At 42.2% G+C, this 22,445-nt stretch overlaps 1 protein-coding gene across 3 annotated transcripts; it reads left to right on the forward strand.

The window, feature by feature from the left end:
• The first annotated feature begins 166 nt into the window (after positions 1 to 166).
• Positions 167 to 20,952, forward strand: LOC119647471. Of its 3 annotated transcripts, XM_038048408.1 has the most exons (7): positions 167 to 545; positions 738 to 959; positions 1,015 to 1,158; positions 1,216 to 1,305; positions 17,309 to 17,422; positions 17,481 to 18,000; positions 18,097 to 20,952. In XM_038048408.1, the coding sequence occupies exons 2-7, from the start codon at positions 738 to 740 to the stop codon at positions 20,769 to 20,771; spliced, it is 3,765 nt and encodes a 1,254-aa protein (XP_037904336.1). In that variant the 5' UTR covers positions 167 to 545; the 3' UTR covers positions 20,772 to 20,952. The 3 variants fall into 3 exon arrangements, with proteins under 3 accessions (XP_037904336.1, XP_037904334.1, XP_037904335.1); XM_038048406.1 differs by having other exon boundaries at positions 17,481 to 20,952; XM_038048407.1 differs by having other exon boundaries at positions 1,036 to 1,158; positions 17,481 to 20,952.
• Positions 20,953 to 22,445: the final 1,493 nt, after the last annotated feature.

Consider the following 22,445-nt stretch of genomic DNA (forward strand, 5'->3'; position numbering starts at 1 on the left):
GTTCTCCGCAAAAGCATATTTAACTGAGGGGCGGTATCGCAAAGACCAAAGTGGGCAGATGTCGTCCGGTCCGCGTGTGACCTTGCCATTGCATAATTATATGTAATTGATCGACATTCCCGAAATTGTTACCCACTTGCGGATAATCCATGTATCTCGGCGACGAACTAGTTCAGATGCGAGAAAAAGGCAAACGGTAATGAATCAAGTTAGCAGTTTAGCGGTCAATAGCCAGGTGCATCAGAGATTCACCTGTCCTGCCTAAACGGGGTTCGTGCGACATTCGGTTAGATGCAGCGCGGTGGGCTTTTGCGGGCCCCTAGCGTGCGAATTTGATTGATTTGGTGATGGTTTCAAATGCAACGCGCAATTTTGGAGCCACAGTGGGGCGCGACCCAAAAGGGTACGCAGTGAATTAAAACGAAACGGATTGCGCATCGCGGGAAAAGTCTATATAAAAGTTGGAGTCGCTCGAATCATCGAGTTATTCGTTGAAAGTGACTGTTTCGAGGCAATTTTAAATTTTAGTGAATTACTTAGCCAAGGTGAGAAGCGAATTTGTTAACCAAACTATTCGATGCGATGTGTTTGCACTCAATTTCGGGACGTGCCGTGCATTTTCATGATATGATACAATTGGACTTTATTTATTGATCCTACTTGGAGTGATTTTGTGCAATCGCTTGTGGCAAGGTACAATTTGGTTTCACAAAAAAGCGTTCTTTTACTTTCCGCAGATGCAAGTCATCTTGACGCTACTCTTTGTGATACCATGGATTGCCTGCGAAAAAAACATTTCTGCAGGTTCGATTCATGGAAATCCCGCGCATGTAACCTATGTGGAAGGAACAGCACCTCCGGAGTTGGTAGCAGGACCTGCGTCGCGCAGATCCAAAACCTCTCCTTCCTCAACGGTAAGCCCAATCGCAAATGGGGCAGAATACCAAACAACGCCGAAGGTGCGTATGTCCTGGAGATTCGGACAATAAACTGAAATTAAATTACTTACTTCAGATATTAAATTACTTACTTCAGATATTCAGCGCATCAATTTCCACGGATGATGAGAGGACAAATGGCTACCAATTGAGTAGAGGCGCAGTGAAGTATTCCCCAACGGAGGCATCTAGTACAAGTTCGTCCACGGAGACGGCAACAGTAATATACATAAATGATCAATATATTTCTTCTAATTCATAATATATTTGTTTTCAGACATTCCATCCAATAACAGTAACGGCTACACTCCCGAAAATTCACCCGGTCCACATTGAAGTGTACGAAACCACTCCAAATTCGAGATTGGTAAGAGACAATTTTCTATAAAATACGACCTTGAGTTTAACATCTACCTCGTACTTTCACGTGGAGTTGGCGGAATTGGAATACTCTTTATTATTCTAGCAGGTCACAAGAGAGTCATCAACGATGCATTCGTTTGCCTCTGAGGTGGATTAAAATGATATAATAACAATAAAGCTGCAAATAGACTATCTTAAATTCTGGGTAAAGATGGGTTAATAAATTTTTCGCTTTTACGTTTCCGGGAATTACTGGTTAAAGATTGTGGGAGTTTATTAAATTTTCTCCTGGCGTTACTAAAATTGGTACCGTAAAGTACTAAACTTCTCCCAACTGGCGGAGTAGATAGACCGCTAAAGAAGGATAATGAATATTTGGTCGCGTTGGAAGGAGCCGCGTGGGCATTAACAGGTTATGAAACCCTGTGAATAACGAAATAGCGAACATCCACATAGTTAGGACACTTTTTTTTACGATGTGCTTAATAAGTGATTTTTAATGTGTTTCTACTTCTCTACGTTACTGCATTATGGAGGCTATGTAACGAACAACTTCTTATATTTGTTGGTGAACAAGGCCAGCACTTATATAAATTTTTTTCTAATCACCTTCTCTGTTTTTATGTATCCGATCGATAGCTGTTAACGCTAAGTCGCGCTAAACTGACTTAATACCCATCCTGAGGTTTGGTCTAATAATAAGGAAACACTGAAGTCACTTTCCGTTGAATTTTTGTGTTTCGGGCCAATTGTGGCTGGCTCATATTGCAACATTGTTTGAGGGCCTTGTCAAATTAGATGCACTTTTCGTCCATTGCTGATTAAAGATCTTAGAAAGACACGTTCGCTCCACCACAACTGTATGAATGCCGGAGGTAGAACAGGTGCATGTGGGATTGGGACTACTAAAATCTCCGCAGTCTCTTCAGCCCAGAATACCATTCAGGGTTTACTCTGCGAGGTGGTTTGCCATTATGCCCTTGCATTTCTAGCTCTTTCGACTTTGCTTCCCCCTCTTTAAGACCTTCAACAGATCGTCTTGAAATCTTGAAAATGCGGGAGCACCTGTCGGTCTCTTTTTCCTCTGGCTTGAGCATCTCAGCAATTATGTTGTCCGGGATCGTATTCATCTACAGCGCCTCGTTTAGACTGCTTCTTTCCCCTGTGAATATCTGGCAGAGAAAAGTCAAATGCCCTAAATTTTCTGGTATATTATACATCTTGGAAAATTCGGGTAGTTACCTAATTCGTTGGAATCATTTGGCTAATGTTATAAATAAGCTAATGCGCTCACTGGCCCCTCAAGGACTTGTTTCATCTGCGCTGCCAGCGATCATGCAATACCAATCATTGTATTCTTGCGTCTGCACACGCATTCATATGTCTTATCTTCTATAGTAGTACTGCTTCATTATTGTAAACCATCAGAGCAATTAGACGATCAACCGTCTTTCGTCTGCTTTCGCCTCTGCAAGTTAGCGGGCCCCGGTTAGGCATCTTCAGTTTTTTGACATCCAGTTTAGAAAGGACCGTATATTCCTTAACTTCCAATTTGACAATGTTTCTTCCTCGATTCCTGCTTTCGTTTTCTAATCTAATTGACCCTTTTCAGCAAGAGCTCAGCTGCTTTCACCATCTTCGTAGTATAGGCCTTCATATCCTTCGGGTGCTTCGCTTTGGCAAACGATATGATACCGAGTCTCACAGTGGCTTATTGAGTTTGGGAATTAACACCAATTTTCATTTATTTCACAACACAGAGGATATTCTTTCTTTCAACTACATTTCGTTTTGGCTTTGTTGGGAATATCATCCAAGCAATGTAGCCTCAAGTACTTAAAGGTAATATTCGCACAAAGTTCTCATAATTCCTTCACCGTAACTGGGAGCATTTTACCGTTTGTTTTTTTGGGGATGACGAAACAAGAGTGGCAACAAATTCCTTGAAGAGGCGCAACCAAGCCAAATTTTTCTCCTCGCAGCCTTTACATTACCACCCTGCAAGCCTCAAGCTTTTTATCAGCAGCAGTTTATTTTGCTTTCTCTTATGACTTTTTTACGGCTAGTTTGCAATTTTTTGTATGCTTCCTTCTGAACATATGGCCTCTAACATTGCGATTTTATTGTTCATTTCATTGTTTGAGGTTGTGCGGTCTAGCAGATAGCGGAGAATATCTTATAGATGTCACTCAGGAATATTATACCTCTATAATTGTTCCAATAAGTGATATCCTGAAGTTATGTAAAGGACATGTAATATCTCTTTACCAGTTATCAGGCAGTGATTCGTTGTCGTAAACCTTGATAAGTAATATGCATTTAACCAGTTCGGCTGTAATTCCATCGGCTTCTGGCGACTTATGATTCCTAAGTCAATGAATTGAACCGACCCTTTCTTCCATACTTGGACAAATTCGTCCACCACCAATCATAGGTTACTGTTTCCTTCCTTTTGTTTTTTGATGGCGACGAAACAAAGTGTCAATAATTTCTTTGAAGAACCGCCAACACGTCACCTGCAGTGATCTTTATCTTCACAGTCATTACCATTACCCCCCTGCAAGCCTCTATGTATATCAGCAGCCTCACACAACTGTTTGAAGTAATTAATTTTGCCTTTTCTGATGATTCCTTTGAGTTTTCTTGTAATTGCTTTCTCAGAATCTCTGATAGGGTCGCACGGTAATAGAGTGTAGGACCGATAGCAGTGGGTATTTGGGGTACCTTTCCGCAAAAGAATTCGTCTTACTTCTGAGCAGACCACCTGAAACTCTGCCAGAATTTTTTGGGAGCTCGATTCCTTTTAACTCACATTCAGACTTCTTTCTGGTTAATACAAATATAGTGTTAGCTCAAATGCCTAGCGATTCTCCTGCCTAACATGGAACTTACGTGTTCACGCATTCTCCTCACGCGCATAATGCGCTTCCATAAAACCCTGCCGATTTCCACTATTTCGCTGCTAGCAGTTTGAGCACTGCCTTCACTAATGGCCTGGGGAAAGCGGCCGTGTTTATCTATAGGCTTTTCGCAGCGGTTTTAAAACAAATCCATAAATTCTGGTAAGGTCGAAATACCTTTCCAATGCCTTTTACGGATCTCATCTATACCTTCGCACTCTTCTCCACTGATCTGCTACTGCCAAACCCTTATGTTTGCCTCCTGATCTAAAGATTTTTCAGGTTGGTTCAAGAATTTGTCAGTGATTACATTTACGAATTTCTCTAGTTTCAACATGAGGCCTCCTTTCTGGGGCGGTACCTTCTAGTTAATATTTGGCCTAAGGTCAGTACGCTCTGGACCAACCTTGAACTTCCTAGGAATGCTATCGTATAACCTTTCATCTGCTCTCTTTACCTGTTCCAGTTTCTTGGGAGCTGCTAGCTTTTCCCTAGTCACTGTGAAGCATCCACACAACCAGACAGACGACCGATCTTGCATGATCTACTTTGAGAGGAACATTGGTGTTTAGTGGAGTACAACAGAACGGCGACTTCATTGTTTCTTAGGTAGTTTAATTTCCACATGTTCATATTGCTGCTTTTCCAGTTAATTCATTCGTCAAAAGTTAGCTGTTTTTGTTGCGACAAGGTTGCCAGTTGCGATGGCTTTCTTCCAAATGATTTATGAGAGTAGGTTGTGTACTGTCTTGCAGTGGGTAATCTTGATTTGTATCAGCCTATCAAGGATCTCCTAAATACTACCCATTTGCTTTTGCCTGCGGTATGCTGATGGTTGACATTTTCCTTGCCAATCATTTGTTTAGGATCAGCTTTGCACTTTTTCAATATGTGGTCTTCCCTATACATTTTCTGGAACTTTGAACAACCCGTTACCAGCGCCGCTATGTAGCCAAATGTAAGGTATCTAAAACAGCGTTTGGGAGACCCACACTAGCTGCAACAACAAACGAACAAACCCTTCTATTTTTACCTTACTTGAGCGTTCCTTTTCCTGTTTACAGTTTCCGTACCTTTAACGACGAAATTACTATGATGTTCCTATATAAAATCCAGGCTAGAAGACACCTCCTATCCTATTCAAATAAAGTTAACAAAAGTTAATTACTATAATTTAGAAGATTCCTGGAAAACCTTCCTAAGTACATTTCTACTCTAATCCTGCAGCAACAGAAGCCATAGCATAGGCCTTGTAAAGATTGGTTGAATTCATACCATTGCTAACAAAATTATAGTTTTTTTTTCTGTTAGTTGCGCCCTACGGCATTACAGTATGTCTATCTGCCTCACGCACCTTTCTCGAAAAAACCTGTACATATTGAGACAAATTTTGATCGACATATGGGAACTATCAATAGCATGATTTTGTGCTGATTTTATACAGTGTCCAGATAGCTGAGTGGTTAGAGCACAAGGCTGTCGTCCGGAAGGTCGGGTTCAAATTTCATTTGTGGCAGTAGGATTTGTATCGCGATTTGACGTCGGATACCAGTCGACTCAGCTGTGAATGAGTACCTGAGTCAAATCAGGGTAATAATCTCGGGCGAGCGCAATGCTGACCACATTGTCTCCTATAGAGTACTATAATCCTCTAGTGTACCGTTACGGTCTTGAATGAAGTGCTCTACTCTAACACATTTCAAGGCCCTGATCCAATATGGATTGTTGCGCCAACGATTATTATTATTTATGCAAGGGAAGGGGGTGCAAAATTTTTACTTTTTACAACGATATCCAGGTTTTTGTCATCTTGAGCCAAAATCCTGAAATTGTCAACTACCTGATTCCAATTGTAAAATACTACACACCAGAGCAACGTACGTAGTTTAGGAAAGGCTTCCTCAACGTGACATTGTGATCGTATATTCTGACTACCAATGTGGTCGTGGGCTGTGACAAAAGCTTCTTTGGACATGTAATGGGGGGGGAGAGCATCCTTCTCTGCCTCGGAAACCTCCTTTGTTGCGTAGCACTATACAATTGTGATGCTCCTTAATATGATCCAAAATCTTGCGGCTAACATCTTATAAGAAACTAGTCCTTCCCCGCAATAACAATGGTCACCAATAACAATCAAGCACCGTGTTATAATTCATTTTGTTAATTGGGTAATCAAGCCGTATAACTCATTTTTATTAAAAAAACCATTCATTTAATAATTACGTAAAATTCAGACCGGTATTTTTATTTTGTTCTTGACATCGGAAAACGTCATCATTAAAACACAGTACGTTTATTCCGTCACAGTACTCCACCGCCAGCGGAAACCGAGGGGTTTGCGGGAGAGAACCCGTGGCCGAGTAGCCGGCCGGTCGACTGGCGGACTTTAAAACGTACGCGACGTTCACGCATCCTTTCGGTGCTATCTACCTCCTGAAAACAAGGGTTCAGTCTGTTTAAGGAGACGGTCTTGGGCTTGCCACCGTCGTCGAAACTGAATGCCTGCTCCCCACATTAGAGAATCTTATACGGACCCTCGCAGCGGTTTCCGACTGGCATCAGTCTTCACCAGAACGTGAGTACAAACTTCAAGTTCCTAGAGATGCCTGTGACGAGATGGCGGAGATGGCTTTAATTCGGGAATGGCCTCTCGTAGTAAGTGCAGCAACAAGCAGTATGTTTTGTCGAGGACCAGGTCGGCAGATAATCGTAGATTCTCTTTGTACACCATTCGGCATGGCTGGTAGGAAACTCTTCGCGGATGGCTGTACGCGCCCAAGCAGAACGAAAGGCAAGATCTGCGACCAGGACAGCTGGTCGCGCGCCGTAATGATTCTCTTCACTGTCCGGTGTCAACGTTCTAGCATCCCCTTGCATTGCGGATGGTATCCAGTTGTCCACTGGCGTTTGGAGCCAAGGAGTTTTCCAAGCTCTGAGAAACACCAAAGGACGCAATCCACTTTCGATAGAGGGCCTCAGCACGCTGTAATGTCCTTCAGAGTCATTGGTCCAGACCGCCACGCAAGCAGATCAATGATCGTGAAGCAATATTAATAGTCGCGCGAATCTCGTAAACGGCCTGATATGTGGAGATGTATAATTTGGGGTCGTTTTGTTGACTTAGGGAATGCACCTAATTGCTTCTTAGCGTGCCTAGTGACCCTTGCATGCGATGCACTCTCTGGCCCAAAAACTCACGTCCTTGTTCATGCACGGCCAGAAATATTTGCTGGAGACTAGCCGGTCTCGTTGTCCGAATGCCGGGGTGCGCAAGATTTCTTACGGAAAGCGGCTAGAATATATGACCTAGGTCCTTTTTTTGAGATCTCGCAGCAGATAGAAGAAAGTGAACCGACGGCAACTAGGATGTTAAATTCGGAGATCCCGGACAAAGCATTAGTGACTAAGTTGTCTTTACCGGATATATGCTGAATGTCCGATGTAAACTGGGTGGTATAAATTAAGTGCCTAAATTGGTGAAGGGACTAGAAGTGTCCTTAAAGCAAAAGTTAGATACTTATCGTCCGTGAACGCTGTGAACGTCCTTCCTTCAAGGGAAAAATGGAAGTACTTCCTGTTAAAATACGCAGCTAGGAATTCTAGATAGCAGGCGCTGTAATTTCGATTAGCGGGAATCAACTGTTTTGCGAAAAAACCCAACGTATGCCAGCTTTGGTTCACCAAGTGATAAAGAGCAGCGCCTACTGCAATATCTGAGGCATCCATGAGCACGGCGAGAGGCGCATATTATTGAGGAATCGCCAGAAGTGTTGCATCTACCAGTTGCTGTTTGGTTGTTTCAAACGCTTGGACGGCTCTTAGAGATCACACAACCTATCGCGACAGGATGGCGTTAAGTAAAGCATGGTGGTGAGCGGCTTTAGGCAGGAATCGACGGTAGAAATTGACCATTACCGTGAAGCTTCTAAAGTATTTGACCGTCTTTGGTAGCGAAAAGCTGCCATCGCTTGCACCTTGTCTGGGTCGGGTTGTATGCTGTCAGAGGTGATTGAATGGCCTAGAAATTTCATCTGCTGCAACAGAAATTTGCACTTTTCAATGTTATGAATTAGGCCATTCTCAGAGAGACGTTGGAAAATGCTGTGCCAAATGCTCGGCCTCGGTAGAAGATGTGACCAGGATGTCATTCAAGTAGACGAAAAGGAATTTCAAATTTCGTAGTAGCACAGGCCAAAAATTATTCGTGTGAACTTGAAGAGTCCGAAAGTTGTGCAAATTGCTGTCTTTGGAATATCTTCCAGAGCTAAAGGTATTTGATGGTAGGCCTTGGTGAGATCTAAGGTCAAGAAAACACGACAGGTTGTTAAATAATGCGCAAAGCTATGAATAAGTGGAATGGGGTATCGGCCTGGAGTCCTCTGAGAATTTAGGCGCCTATAATGTCCACAAAGTTACCATACACTGTTGGGCTTTGGGGCCAGATGACTAACTACTGTTGGAAGGTCTGCATATACCCAGCTTACATATTTGTTCAAAATCTTTTCGCGCAACGGCACGCTTTTGGTTCCAGTGCGGTTATCTGAACAAACGAAATAAACAAATGTCGATGTCTTTCATCAGCTGTTCCTTTTAGAATAGCTCCTTCTTTATCGGTTGCTTATCTTTCGGCCTTTGTGACCCTTGAATCGATAACTTGCGAATGATTTTCGATGACTTGCTTGATTAAAAACTTTTCCCGGAATTCTTGAAGTACCGGATTCGCCAACGACCCTCTTCATTGGACATCTTTTTCTACTTTTATGTTTAATTCCTCTGTCCTGTCATTTGCTCTGTTTAAATTTTTTTTTCTAAATCAATTTTACTTTCCAAAAGCATTTCTTGTTTTACCTTGTCTCTTGGCACTATCAAATTGCATTCTCCTAGAGACGCATCGTGAACTTGCACGGCTACGGTTTTGGATTCCTTTGATATAGTTTTCACTATTTCTGATTCAGGTGCTATCTTCGTCAAAGAACTTGGAAGCAACTTTTCGTACTGCCGTGAGGTCACCAATGTTAAAATTCATTTTACTAATTTAGTAATAATTTCTTATAACTCATTTTTATTTATTCACTACGTAGAAATTCATATATTAATTTATTGATTGAGTAATGGTTACCTGAGACTGTCAGTCTATATTGATTTTTTATTATTTTTTTTCTTGACATCGGAAAAACAATTTCGCGATTGTTGAAAGACAATACGTTCATTCCGCTACAATCGGATTTCACTGCGCTTTCCAGCGTATAAAAGCAAGGTATCGCAAAAGGGAGAGGAATACCCTTGAAAGTAGCAACGTCTCCCGTCAATTAAGCTCAGAGGGTTCAGCTTATATTAGACAAACATCCGTCGGTGAATATGCATGCATTTCAGAAACCAAGAAATTAATCAAATATAACTTTCAATCGCCAAAGATCATAGCCATGAAGTTAGTAGCTGAGGCATTCTTAATGTATCAGTAGCATTAAAATTTCCAAATTTACAGATTTCTAGCCCTCATAATTCTATCTTTTTTAACCGCCTTCTACTGCAAGCCGAATGGTCGGAACCGGTTATAGTAACTGGAAACTTTGACTTTGAGCGAGTGTGTATCCTTCCTATAATCGAGGGCCATTCTCTTCATCAAAATGATTTAAAAAGGGAAAAAATCTAAATCACATAAAGAACTAGTATCAATGATAGAATGCAACCCCGTCATCACCTCAGGCTTGAAGTTTTTGTGAGGTTCTTATTCGATGTAATATGTTTTCTTCAGGAATACCCATCGACCATAGAGTACGACAGATGCATTTAATAAAAAGCAGATGAGCGGGGGTCTAAATTATAGGAGCTGTATAAGGAGAAGGGATTAACGATTTCATAGGAGAACCCCAGCTCCTAACTCCATTGCTGATCGCAACGGTTTTGCGCCGAGGTCCACCAATTCAATGTCCCTAAAAGCTGTCTGGTATCCTGACCTACGCCATCGCTCCATCTCAGGCCAGATCCATACGAATTAACTGATCCGCCCACCGCAACCTATTGAGCTGGGTTGTATCCACAACCTGAGGGTCATGGTATCACTCATAGATTTCGTTGTTATGTAGGCTACGGAATCATCGATCCTCATGTAGGGGGCTAAAAATTCTTCGGAGGATTCTTCTCTCGAAAGCGGCCAAGAGTTCGAAAGTTTTTTTGTTAAGAAGCCAAGTCTCCGGGGAAATCATGAGGATTGGTAAGAGCTTTGACTCAATGGTTAGAAGTTTGGTGCGGAACAGCTTTTGCAAGCTGAAATAGGTTCTGTTAGCTGCCAACAAGCGGGTGCGGATTTCATCGTTGGAGCTGTTATCGATTGTGATTTTCAACCCTAGATAGGAGAAATTATCAACGGTATCAAAGTTGTAGTCTCCTATCTTTATTATTCTCGTTTGACCAGTATGATTTGATGTTGTAGGTTCTTTTGTTTTTGGTGCAATTCTCGCGCAGGCCCGATCTGGATGAAGTCAGTTTGTACATCTCGGGTTTTTCTTCCCATGATATCGGTATCGTTAGCATAGGCCAGTAGTTAGGTTACTTGGCGACTTAAAGGGCGCGATGCCCCCCTCATTTACCTCAGCATCACGGATCATTTTTTCTAGGACCAGGTAAAAAAGGTGCACGATAGGGCATCTCCTTTTCTTAGACCGTTGTTGATGTTGAATGGTCTCGAGAGCGATCTTGTTGGTTTTATCTGACTTCGGACATCGGTCAGGATGAGCCTAGTTAGCGTTGCCAATTTCGAGGCCGTGTATAGTTTTACTCTGGCTATGCTGTCATAGGTGGCCTTAAAGTTGGTGAAAAGATGGTGCAGCGGATGGCGATATTCCAACAATTTTTCCATCGCTTGCCGCACAGGGAAAATCTGATCAGTTGCTGATTTGCCTGGAATGAAGGCTCTTTGGGATGGCTGAATGATGTTCTGCCCGAATGGGGCTATCTGTTCTAGCAAAATAATGAGGATGTCTTATAGATGGTATTCAGGAACGTAGCTTTAAAATGACTCTCTCTCTCTCTGTTTATAAATGAGACAGCTAATGCCGCGTTGTCAGTCACCAAGCATTGATACGCTCTCCCACACTTTGAGTATAAGTTGATGAACCGCTTGCCTCCATATTTGACCAGTTCGGCTATAATTCCATCCTCCTTATGATTTTTAAGCCGATGAATTGCACCGACTGTTTGTTTTATGTCGGCAATTTGATTTTTCTGTTGTCTCGGCAGAATGAGCATCGAAGTGTATAAGACCTCAATCTACTGGCTTGTTCGTAAAATTTGCGCACCTGGTGCGATGACTCTCTCTACTTTTCAAGTTCACAGACCTGTTGGTCTAGTCGCTCCTCTGCTCGACGAAGTTCGTAATCAGTCTCCGCGCGTTTCTTTGAGGATACAACATTATTCGGTGTGCGGCATTCTTCCGTTCCGTTGCTGGCGCAGATTCATCGTTGAAGAAACCATTCCGAATTTTCCTGGGGTTGGGGCCAAGAATGTTTGTGCCCGTATCAATGATAACGCTCTTCAGGTGGTTGTGAAAATTCACTCTCACCTGATTGTCAGAGGAGATTTTAGGCGGTGTTGTAATTCGAGATTAGCATAGCGGGTTCCCATTTCCTTCTCAGCGAACTTACGGATCTCCTTGATAACGCACGGCGCATATTGCTTCAAACCAATCTTGTGTACCCACTTTGATAGGTGAATGGTTAAGTTAACGCAGATCTTTCAGTTTCTCAAGTCTGACATATCATACATACCTCAGGGCAAGGTGCGAGGGTTCATTTTACTGACTCGTAGAAGGTATCCTTTTTCGACTCGCTTATCTTTTCAAAGCCGTTAACAGCGGGTTTCATTTTTTGGCTGACTAAGTAACCTACACTCCAAGGACATTCTTTACTTGATAATCAGGAAACCGGTCCCTGTCCAGCACATCTCTTGTAATACGGTTACATAAGCACTATATTGGGACAGGGTATCTGCTAGGCCCCATTCGATCTGTATAGGGAGCGCATGTTCCATGAGAAAATGCGCAAATAGTTAGTCCGTTTTTGTTGTCGGATTCGTCATTGTAAAAGTCATCCAGGCTCCTTTAACGCTACACTACAGTACACTGTAGAAAGCAATGTGGTTAAGCATTGCGCTCGCCCGGGATTATTACCCTAATTTGACACAGGTACTCATTCACAGCTGCGTCAACTGGTATCCGACGTCAAATGGTGATACAAATTCCACTGCCAGCAGTGAGATTTGAACCGCGACCTTCCGAATGACAGCCTTGTGCTCTAACCACTCGGCTGTCCGGACACGTGAAGAAGCTTTAGGTTACTATTTTACATGGGCATTCTGACTGTAGTGACTCATGCCTTTCCTTTCTCAAACTGGTTTGGGACGGTCTTTGACTTTTCTTATTCCTAAGTTCAGGAGTTGGGTTTGTTATTCACCAGATAATATACCTCCACCGCGTGTCAGTTCACATAGTATTATATGAGAAAGTTCTCGTGCCCCCGTAGATTACAGTTATCGGTTGTTATAATTATCATTATTGTAATTTTAAGTTTATTTACTTCTGGTTTTGATTCGTCGTGAATCCTGTAGGAGAAATTTTCCAGGGAAGGATCAATTATTTGATTTTCTTGCTCCATATAGTTATCAGTTGTGATCCTTTTTTTTATTCAATACCTTGATATCCCGCTGGCTCTTTCAACGCTACTTAATTTTCAGTTGTCAGGAACTTGAAGTTTTGCTGGTATTTCCACGCCTATTTAGTGGAGAACTAGCCTATTTGTTAGTATTTTATTGAGCGCAATTTTTATTAAGCGCAACGTTTGCAGGACAAGTTCTAAATGCATTTACAGGAATTTCCCCCTAATAATGAAACCGATTTCATTCACATATCTCTCTCTATTTAATCCATACTTTGTTTAGAAGGACCACCTATCTGGTTAGTCCAACAACAGAACCCCCCTGTAAACATAAGAGCGTTTGCACATTCACATATGGGACCTTATACCATACAGCGTATTCCTAGTGGCTGGCAGGGCCCTGCTGCATCGACTCTTTGTTGTTGGATGCAGTTTTAATTCCCGATACTAGCCGATGCTGAGTTAAATGATACGTTAAGAAGCGACGACAAACTTCGCAATAAACTTTTTCAAAGTTTTGATAAGGAAGGAGGCCTCTTTTGCTCACTTTTCATCCATAAGTCAATCGATTTGTGCGGTTCAATTGGGTTTGCCATTTCTTTCTCTTTCCGTTGCCCTCACTACTAAAGCCATTAAACCCCTTGAAATAAAATTAAATATCCAGTACGACCTTTCTAGCCTGTAGCTTACTTGTCCGGCTACACTTCTGCCCACTAGCAACGTTTTTGGATTAATACTGTATCCAAACATTCGGCTTTAATTGGCTAGTTTTGCTGTTGTGCTTGTGATATTAAAAATTTATTTGAGCTACTTACCGTCCGTATTAAAGCTCGCTGCTAGCAGGATCTGGTTGACGAGACGTGGCAACTCAATTATAAACTTGTCACCTAGAAAATCGGGGGTTTGTGGAAACCCTGCTCACTTAATGCTGAGCAGATCGACCACATTGTAAGGGCATTACTGCCCTGCGTCAGTCTATGGGTGGATTGTGGGATGTCAAAGAAGTAAAGAAAATAGCAATATGTTCTTTTTGGACAACCAAAGATCAAGACGCCCCAATCCGCAAAAGAGTGGAGAACATCCTCGCTTTCCAGATTGGCGGAATGTCAGAGAATAGGCAAATAGAAGCGTCAACAGGTACAAATTCTATCGTCATAAACAGTACCCACAATGTGGGGTATTATCAACATTATTGTGGAGCATGGTAGTTGTGGGGAAAGAGAGCTACTAAACACTGTAATACTGGTCCAGGGTTACGCTAATGACAGAATCCAACTGGACTACGTATTACTAGCAATTGGTGCCGGAATGTGGGGTTGCGCTAGCCAAGACTAATGTAGATCCATAGGAAACGCAAGCTTGATCCACTGAGAGCCATTAGAATGCATGGCATGGAGGTAAAACGAGTAACAGAGGTCAAATATTTGGAAATCATACACCAAAAACTACCTTGGAAGGCACATGTTGAAAGCACAACTTTGGACTATTTTAACAAAATATAAGGGGCCTAAGGACCGAGCTGTCGGAGCTCAAGTCTTCTGTCCTAGAATTCAAACATCACATCATCACATTTCTGAAACCTGGTTGAATGACAAAATTTTAGATTCCATTGTGAGAGAGACTGCGCTGCGCTTGGCAAGATAACCGGCGGAGATGTGCTAATAGATGTTAAGTTCCCTCTCCCTGCCAAAACCATCTTTTCCTCCTCACCTCTTTATCATATCTTGTGTATATTTTTTCTGCCTCTGCGTTAGTCCGTTTTCATTGCCCGGTTTGTCATAGTAAAATTCATCCACGTTCGTTTTGTGGCTTCGTAACGAATTGTTTTCCGTGTAGGGTTGTCAGCCCACCTCGACCCCCTTATTCCGAAGCTTATAGGGGGTCACTACCCTAGTGGCGCCGAGAAGCTTTAGTATATAGTAGTAGTAGTATATAATATTTTACATGGGCGTTTTGACTGCAGCGACTCATGCCTTTCCTCTATTCCCCTTCCCTGCCTCTGCCCCTTCTCTGTATGAAGATTTCTTTTCCTTCCATCCTCTGTGGCGATTTTAGCCTTCCTATGCTATTTTGACCTACTACTTCCGGCCCTTCTTTCCTCCTCAATGACTCCACCAACCGTTCCCTTCCTTTACCCATTCTCATGAATACCTGCGCCGTTCTCCAATTTAACCTTTCCAAAAACCACTTAGCCTTCGTGTGCGTTGCCTTTCCTAATCCCTTCATACCCCCTAATACGATGCTCCTGACACTCATCATCCTGCTCTTCAGTTTGATGCTGAGGTTTGCCAATTCACGCACATGTCGTGCGCAAGTCTGCCAAGTTTAACTTCGAACTCAGCCCTGGGGATAGACAGTTGGGTTCTTTCCCTCCTATGACCAGGCACTCAACACCTTCTATACCATTTTACTAGACTGGTCAGTCCATCTTCTTTCCTCTATCTATTATTTTCAAAAAAAGGTTTAAAGGGGATAATTTTCCTGGCCTGTGGAAAGAGACTCTCTGGGGATGCCATTCACAAAAATGGCGATTGTATCTCTGACGAGAATTACCGTCCCATTTCGCTTCTCTCCTCCTGTTCCAAGATCTTGCAAAGGTATATCAGCGACAGGTTGTCTATCCACTTTGGCTACCTCATAGTAAAAGAGCAACACGGCTTTGTTAAACCACTGCCTCCGACCTGTTCGACTTCACTGACTTTGTCACCAAAAGCCTAAATTCACGGAAGGAAATACATACTACCTACATTGATTTTGCTGCACACTATAAATCACAAGATGCTTCTATCCAAACACTCGTCTCTAAACGTTTCCATACCACTTGTTTCTTACCTTTCCAACCGATCCTTTCGCAGCTGTTTTGATAGCTGTACCTCGCATTCCTTCTCCGCCTCCCCTGCCGTCCCACACCCCACCCCCATCTATTCTGGGTGCTTTATTATTTTGTTTTTTTTACCAACAACCTTTCAACCTCTTTCTTGTCCCCGTTTGCTCTATACCGGCGACCTTTATATTCGAAATAACCCCAGAAATCGAATAAATAATCAATTTTAAGCAAACAATGTTTTATGAATGATGAAAACGTGGTCTTGAAGTGGAACAAATCAAATGTCTTTCAGGCACTTCTTATTGATTCAATCTACCAAAATAATTAGAAATACCATATCTAAGTCACAGTGCTTCACATTAAAACCACGTTTTTTTTAGGGTTTGTTTGCAAAACAAAACAAAAAATCGGTTCAATGTCTGTCTGTCTGTGTGTCTGTCTGTCTGTCACACATTCTATTCTCAGAAACGGCTATACCGATTGACACGAAATTTGGTGAATTCTAGGTTGAATTTAGGGGGGGGGGTCCCCATACATGTAAAAGGGGGGTGTAAAAATGTTTTTCACCGAATGTAGTCACGTGGGGTATCGAATGAAAGGTCTCGATTAGTACTTTTCGAAGCCGGTGTTAGTTTTGAGATTTGTTAAAAAACCGGGGAGTGTGAGGAGTGGAAAGTGATGATTTCTTTAACGGACCCATTCTCAGAAACTACCCAACCGAAAAATCTGAAAAAATTCATGAAACTGCCTCTATATGGTGCCCAGGCCTCAAAATACTCTCCATATCGATATATATTCAAATTAAGTTAATAATTGTATAATATATTATCATATTTTTGGAGAAATTGAGTAAATCCCCTCCCCCCTTAAGTTTATCCCGGAGTTATATGGCAGTAGTATAAAATATAATATGAAGCATATTATCCCCAAGTTTGATCAAAATCATGCCATTACTAACAAAGTTACAGTAGCTCAAAGTTGACTCTCCCCTGTAAATTTACTGCAACTAAATATCAATATCACATAGAAGTGGGTAGCCAGACATGCTAAATGCAAATACATAACGGGCTATGTACAAATGGGACAGTTCTACATTCAAATATACTCACAAAAGAAGCAAACAAAACCTTTCATACCTGAAGCGCCCAGTTTCCGGTTTCCCGACTTGTTTACATTTAATGCCTAACATTCGAAAATTTTCCATGATTAAGTTTCAAAATTTGCAGGTTGTTAGCCCACCAAGTTCAATATTTTTTAGTCACCTTTTACGGAAAGCAGGGATGACTTTGAGAGTATTCTTAAGTACCAACTCACAGAACAAAGAACAAAGAAGTTCGAGTTAATGAAATTTCGCTTCAATGAATTTGCTCCGGAAATAGATACAACCTTTGATATGAATTCTATCCATTATTCCGTAATAGAACTTGTATACTGTGGTGTTACCTTTGGGAGAAGCACTATATTGAAAGTGTTGACTTTGAAAGTGGTTGCACTAGTTTTCCGATAACCCCTTTACTAATAACTGTATGTATTTTGCTGAGATGTGAAGAGTCTGCAAACGTTACAAATAAAACTTTTAGATAATGCTTTGAGTATTTTCTTGACATGGGGTTTTTTTGTTTATTTTAGCTTTACAGTTCCTCTACTCCGGTTGCATCTCCTGCCAATCATCAACACCAACAAAGTCCAAATTCTAGCAATGGCATCCCCCAGACAAGCGTGTCGAATAGTTATTCGAAAATCGTAAGTTTTTACGTTATAAGAACCCTTTTCGTTTTCTAAAGTTGGCACATATTTTCAGACTCGCCAGCCTGAAACACAAAGGAGTCCAGCTTACTCAATATCCTTTGGCGTTCCTGTTCGGGCTAAGCCTATTTCAGTTTTAAACAGACAAGCCTCAACCACCGCTCAACCGAAAACAGCGACATCAGCTGATGCGAGGAGTGCAGCAATTATTGACGAAGGCTCTGTAGTGGAATCACAGGCAGTTGAACTTGTTTCTTCAACCGTAGTACCTCATGTGGAATACGCTCCTGTAGTAGTTGACGTGCCAGTTTCCCCAATTGAGAGTCATCATAGTATAGTTCAGAAGACCATACACGAAGCACATCCTGCAGTCAAAACACGAAAAATTGAAGTACGCCGTCCTGCAATACGTAAACAATTCTATGATGTTGAAGAGCGTATAATCATTAGGCCAGCTGGAAGTGTATTACTTGAACTTGATCATCCTGTGGCAAGCTCTCAGACTGGCGGGAGTATAACACCATATTCTGCCGTTTTTAATGGAACTCATAGCGAAACTGACTTTAGCAAAAATAGTGAGTTAATAGGCTATCAGAATTACCACACTCAAGAGACAAATCCATCTGTGAAACTTAGCCAGAATCATCCAAATATTGATACTGGTTTTACAGGTCAGAATCATCAAAAAATGCCTGGGCATTTAGAACCTAATCAGGGTCATAATAACCAGCCACCGTCAACATATCCAAGTACTACAGAGCATTCACAAAATCACCCAGGTCACGATTCTCCACACAATTATCATAACCAAGGCCATCCGAATCCATCTAATGCAGTACACTTTAGGGCGGAAAATCGACGTCATCAAAACTATCAAATACCACAACCATATGAAGGTTACCAACGACCATCTGGAATTCACGAATCTAATCAACCTTATCAGCGTCGAACTATCCAAACCAGTCCGGGAGTTTCTAAGCCGATTCCTATTCCCGATGACCAGGCACCATATGAAAGGCGCTTTATTCAAACCAGTCCAGGAGTTTCTAAGCCTATTCCAGTTGAAAACTTTGAAGCTCATTATGATTCCCGGAAACCTTATAGACCACCATATAATCATCAGCATGTAAATTATCAACGCTACCAGAAGACGGGTGACAGCAGCATAAGACACCATGAGCCCAACCAAACCCATTCAAGTATTAGCGGGCATCAAAGTGCACGATATCAAGAGGACATTATTTATTTGCAAGCTCCAACTCAACTCGGGCCAGGTTATGAAGGTAGTCATGTAATATATACACCTACGCCAACTTACCAGAGCCCAACCTACCGTACTAGCACCGAGCCATATCAGCCTACCACACTACCCTCTAAACCAAGTTCTCACGATTATAATAACGAGGGAGATATTTACTCACATATACCAAGTAGTCCAGGATCAAGTAGCACGAGCACATTTCACACCACCCCAAACTATCAAAACCAAGATCATCTTAGGGTAAGGGGAAACACTCACCATCGAATGATAGATGGTGCAGGTAAACCGACAAATCAGCCTGCTCTAGAAACGACTACACAGGAGTATTGGCCATCATTTGGAACTGGTGTGCCTTATGGTGATTATGGGGAGTATCATCCCGAAAGTAATTATCATGATGGTAAAAATTCTTATTCGAATTCCCCCAAAGAAGCCAACATCAATACCATACCATACCCTGAACAAAACTACCATGGAGGAAGTGGTTACAATCCTACATATCAACCGCCGGTAGGAACCCAGCCACCAGTGTATTATAAATACCACCCGCAAGAACCTACGTATTTTCCAAAAGTGGATTATTTGAAAGAAGATCCTGGGCTTCCACAAGATCATTCGCAACATAGCGCAGCTACTTCTAAGCCAACGCCTTCCTTCCGACCAACAACCCAACGATCGAATAGCCCCAAGGATGACGAAGACACAGTTGTTGTTGAAGCGAAACATATTAACGATGAAGATGCAGCCAGCGTGAGAACTGTCCACCAGCAACCCAGTCAATCAAGGCACTTTAGTAATAGTGACCATAAAGGTCCCACGGAAGATCAGCGGCAATATCTTTTCCAAGCAGAAGAGCGAAGTAAACAAGAGGCACCAACACCGATGTATTCTCGACAGCAGCATAGCGGAAACCAACGGTATGAGAATAGAGTAAGGCAAAATATTCAATCCAGTACGCCAAAAGTGCAGTACCAGGAATATTTCCAAGCACGACAATACCCAGCTCACACCAATAATGTGATGTCTTCTACGCAAGCTTCAACTAGTTTTGAAGTCGAGAGAAATCCTTCAAATCATGCTCAAAATTATCAAGAACAATACCAGCGAAGACACAATCATTTAAATGAAAATCACCAAAACGGATTGGTATCCACAACTACGAGCATTCCCCTCCAAAGTCAAAACTATCATGAGGAGCAGCTGTTCAGAGAAAATCATTCATTTGCGCGGTCTAGCTTAGATTCCCATCAAAATGCTCATGTCGTGAGTGATAGTCCATTGAAAACTCCGCAACCACCAGTTGAATTTAAGACGAATCCCAGAACTGTTGCATCGGATCAAATCGGCCTAGGCGCAAGAATCCCAGCGGAACATTCTGCGAACCTACCGTTCCCGCAAAACTTTACTAGAACATCTCAAATTTTCGGAAATTCAAAGCCGTCCTCCTCATCTAAGAAACAGCTTCCAGCCCCTGCCCGTCCTACGTCTCACGATATTTCCTTCCGGAACAATTCACCAACCCCGCGATTGGTAGCAATTGGACAACCAGATTTTCGTTATCCACCTTATGTTGAAGCACGATCACGAGGCACTCCACCAGGAACCCACAGCAATTACGAAGTGACCGAACCGCAGGAATCTGATTTTGAAAGTCGTAATAGTGCTCCATCCGGAAGGAACGCGCCCACTATCACTGGCAACGAAGCAGCATTTCCTGCAGTCACTCCAAGCCCACAGCTCACGCCCGAACAGTCAAATGCTAATCAAAAACATTTCATCGATTTACTTTTTGCACATGGAAAAGTATCTGAAATAGGATTCGGCCCCACTGACTCGCCCCTCGCCGTGGAATTACCTGGAAATGGTTATATTCGAGGAAGAGTCATAGCCGCTACTCCTGCGCCACCCAACGCACCAACAAGCGAAACGATTCATACAAGACGAATCATCGTGTCCCACCCTTTTGAGACAATTCAAGAGGTTGAGATCAAGGAGCCGATATCCAAGATTGAGGAAGTCCACTTCAATGAGCCTACAGTTTTGCATAGAGTGCCAGTTGGTGCTCATAGTGGACATCATTCTTGAGATGAATCATCCCAGTGGCTTTGACTACAGCATACTCCTTAGCAGCTGTTAAGAAAAGGACTCGTCCAGAAGTCTGATTAGCAATTACCCTTGCCTTTATTGCATTGTCAGTTTCCTAAGGAACTGACGATTTAGGTAGACCTTTAAATTTGTTTATAAAATAAATGAAAATGTATTAATTATATCCTTTAGTTTTACTGAAATAACTCGACTAAAAGGTTCTTGTATTTTAATCATCATCATCAACGACGCAACAATCAGTATTCGGTCTAGGCCTGCCTTAATAAAGAACTCCAGGCATCCTGGTTTTGCGCCGAAGTCCTCCAATTCGGTGTCTCTGAAAGCTGTCTGGCATCCTGCCCACATCATCGCTCCATCTTAAGCAGAGTCAGCCTCGTCTTTTTTTTCTATCATAGATATTGGCTAGATCATCCATACGGATTATGTAGCCCGTCCACTGCAACGTATTGTGTCGGATTTTCATCCACAACCTGGCATGTGTGTTATCGCTCACAGATTTCGTCGTTATGTAGGCTATGGTATCGTCCATCAACATGTAGGGAGCTTCTTCGAAGGAATTTTCTTTCGAACTCGGCTAATTTTTCTTGCTAAAACCCCAAGCCTCTGAGGAATATGAGGACTGGCAGGATCGTTGTCTTGTACAGTAAGAGCTTTGACCTTACGATGAGATATTTCGAGCGGAACAGTTTTTGTAGGCTGAAATAGACTCCACCATATATTTAGTCTTGCCTTCATTGATATCCACATGTATCTAGGGACACATTGAAAATATGATATTTAGAAGCTTCGTGCTCTGCAAAATACAATAACAAGTCGGGAAAGCGGAAGCTTGATGCTTCAGGTATAAAAGGTTTTGTGTTGCCTTATGTGTGGAGCATAAAGCAGTTCTCCATTGGCCGATAGACTCGAGATATTTAAATCGCTCAGTTCTGTCAGCGGCGGTGACCTGCCCAGAACTGAGCTATTCAAATATTTCGGGTCAATGCTATCAACCAATGGAGAACTGCGTAATGAAACTGCTTCACGCATTAACGCAATCTGAATGAACTGGCATTCCACAACCGGTGTTCTTTGTGATCGACGTATCTCTATACTTCTGAGTGTTGGCCTACTATAAAAGACAATGAACGGCGTTTTGCAGTAATGGGGACTAAGATGTTCTATTGGACTAGTGGCGTGACTCGTTTTGATCACATCTGAAATGAGGATATCCGCGATCGACATAGGGTTGCATAAATCGTGGAAAAACTGCGAGAGGCCTTTTCGATGGTGTGGTTACGTAATTCCCGCTAACGAGAATTCTCACCAATATTGGTCTGAACATCGAAGTCAATGGTAAGCGACCAGAAGGCCGGCCGAAACAACGGTGGCTTGACACACTGGATGGGGATTTAAAAATCTCGCGATTACATCCAGATTAGGCATTTGATAAAATAAAATAGCGAAAGCGATCTCGACGAGCCGACCAGGCTGAAGAAAACGAATTAGATGTGAGGAGTGAAGAGCACATGACAGCTCCGTGTCACATAGCTAAAGATTCCATTGATCTCTATTTTTTAGAAAGCTATTTAAATAAATCTTTTGATGGAAAGCCTTGTATTGATAATAGTTAACCTCATATGCTTCATACTCTGAGTTTAACATTATTGGCAA

The sequence above is a fragment of the Hermetia illucens genome, chromosome 2, assembly GCF_905115235.1.
Source record: "Hermetia illucens chromosome 2, iHerIll2.2.curated.20191125, whole genome shotgun sequence".
Lineage (NCBI taxonomy): Eukaryota > Metazoa > Arthropoda > Insecta > Diptera > Stratiomyidae > Hermetia > Hermetia illucens.

Coding starts and splice junctions, on each gene's coding strand:
- LOC119647471 (XM_038048406.1), top strand. CDS start 738: ATGCAAGTCATCTTGACGCTACTCTTTGTGATACCATGGATTGCCTGC. Junction 960..1,014: donor AATACCAAACAACGCCGAAG/GTGCGTATGTCC, acceptor TACTTACTTCAG/ATATTAAATTACTTACTTCA. Junction 1,306..17,308: donor CCACTCCAAATTCGAGATTG/GTAAGAGACAAT, acceptor TGTTTATTTTAG/CTTTACAGTTCCTCTACTCC.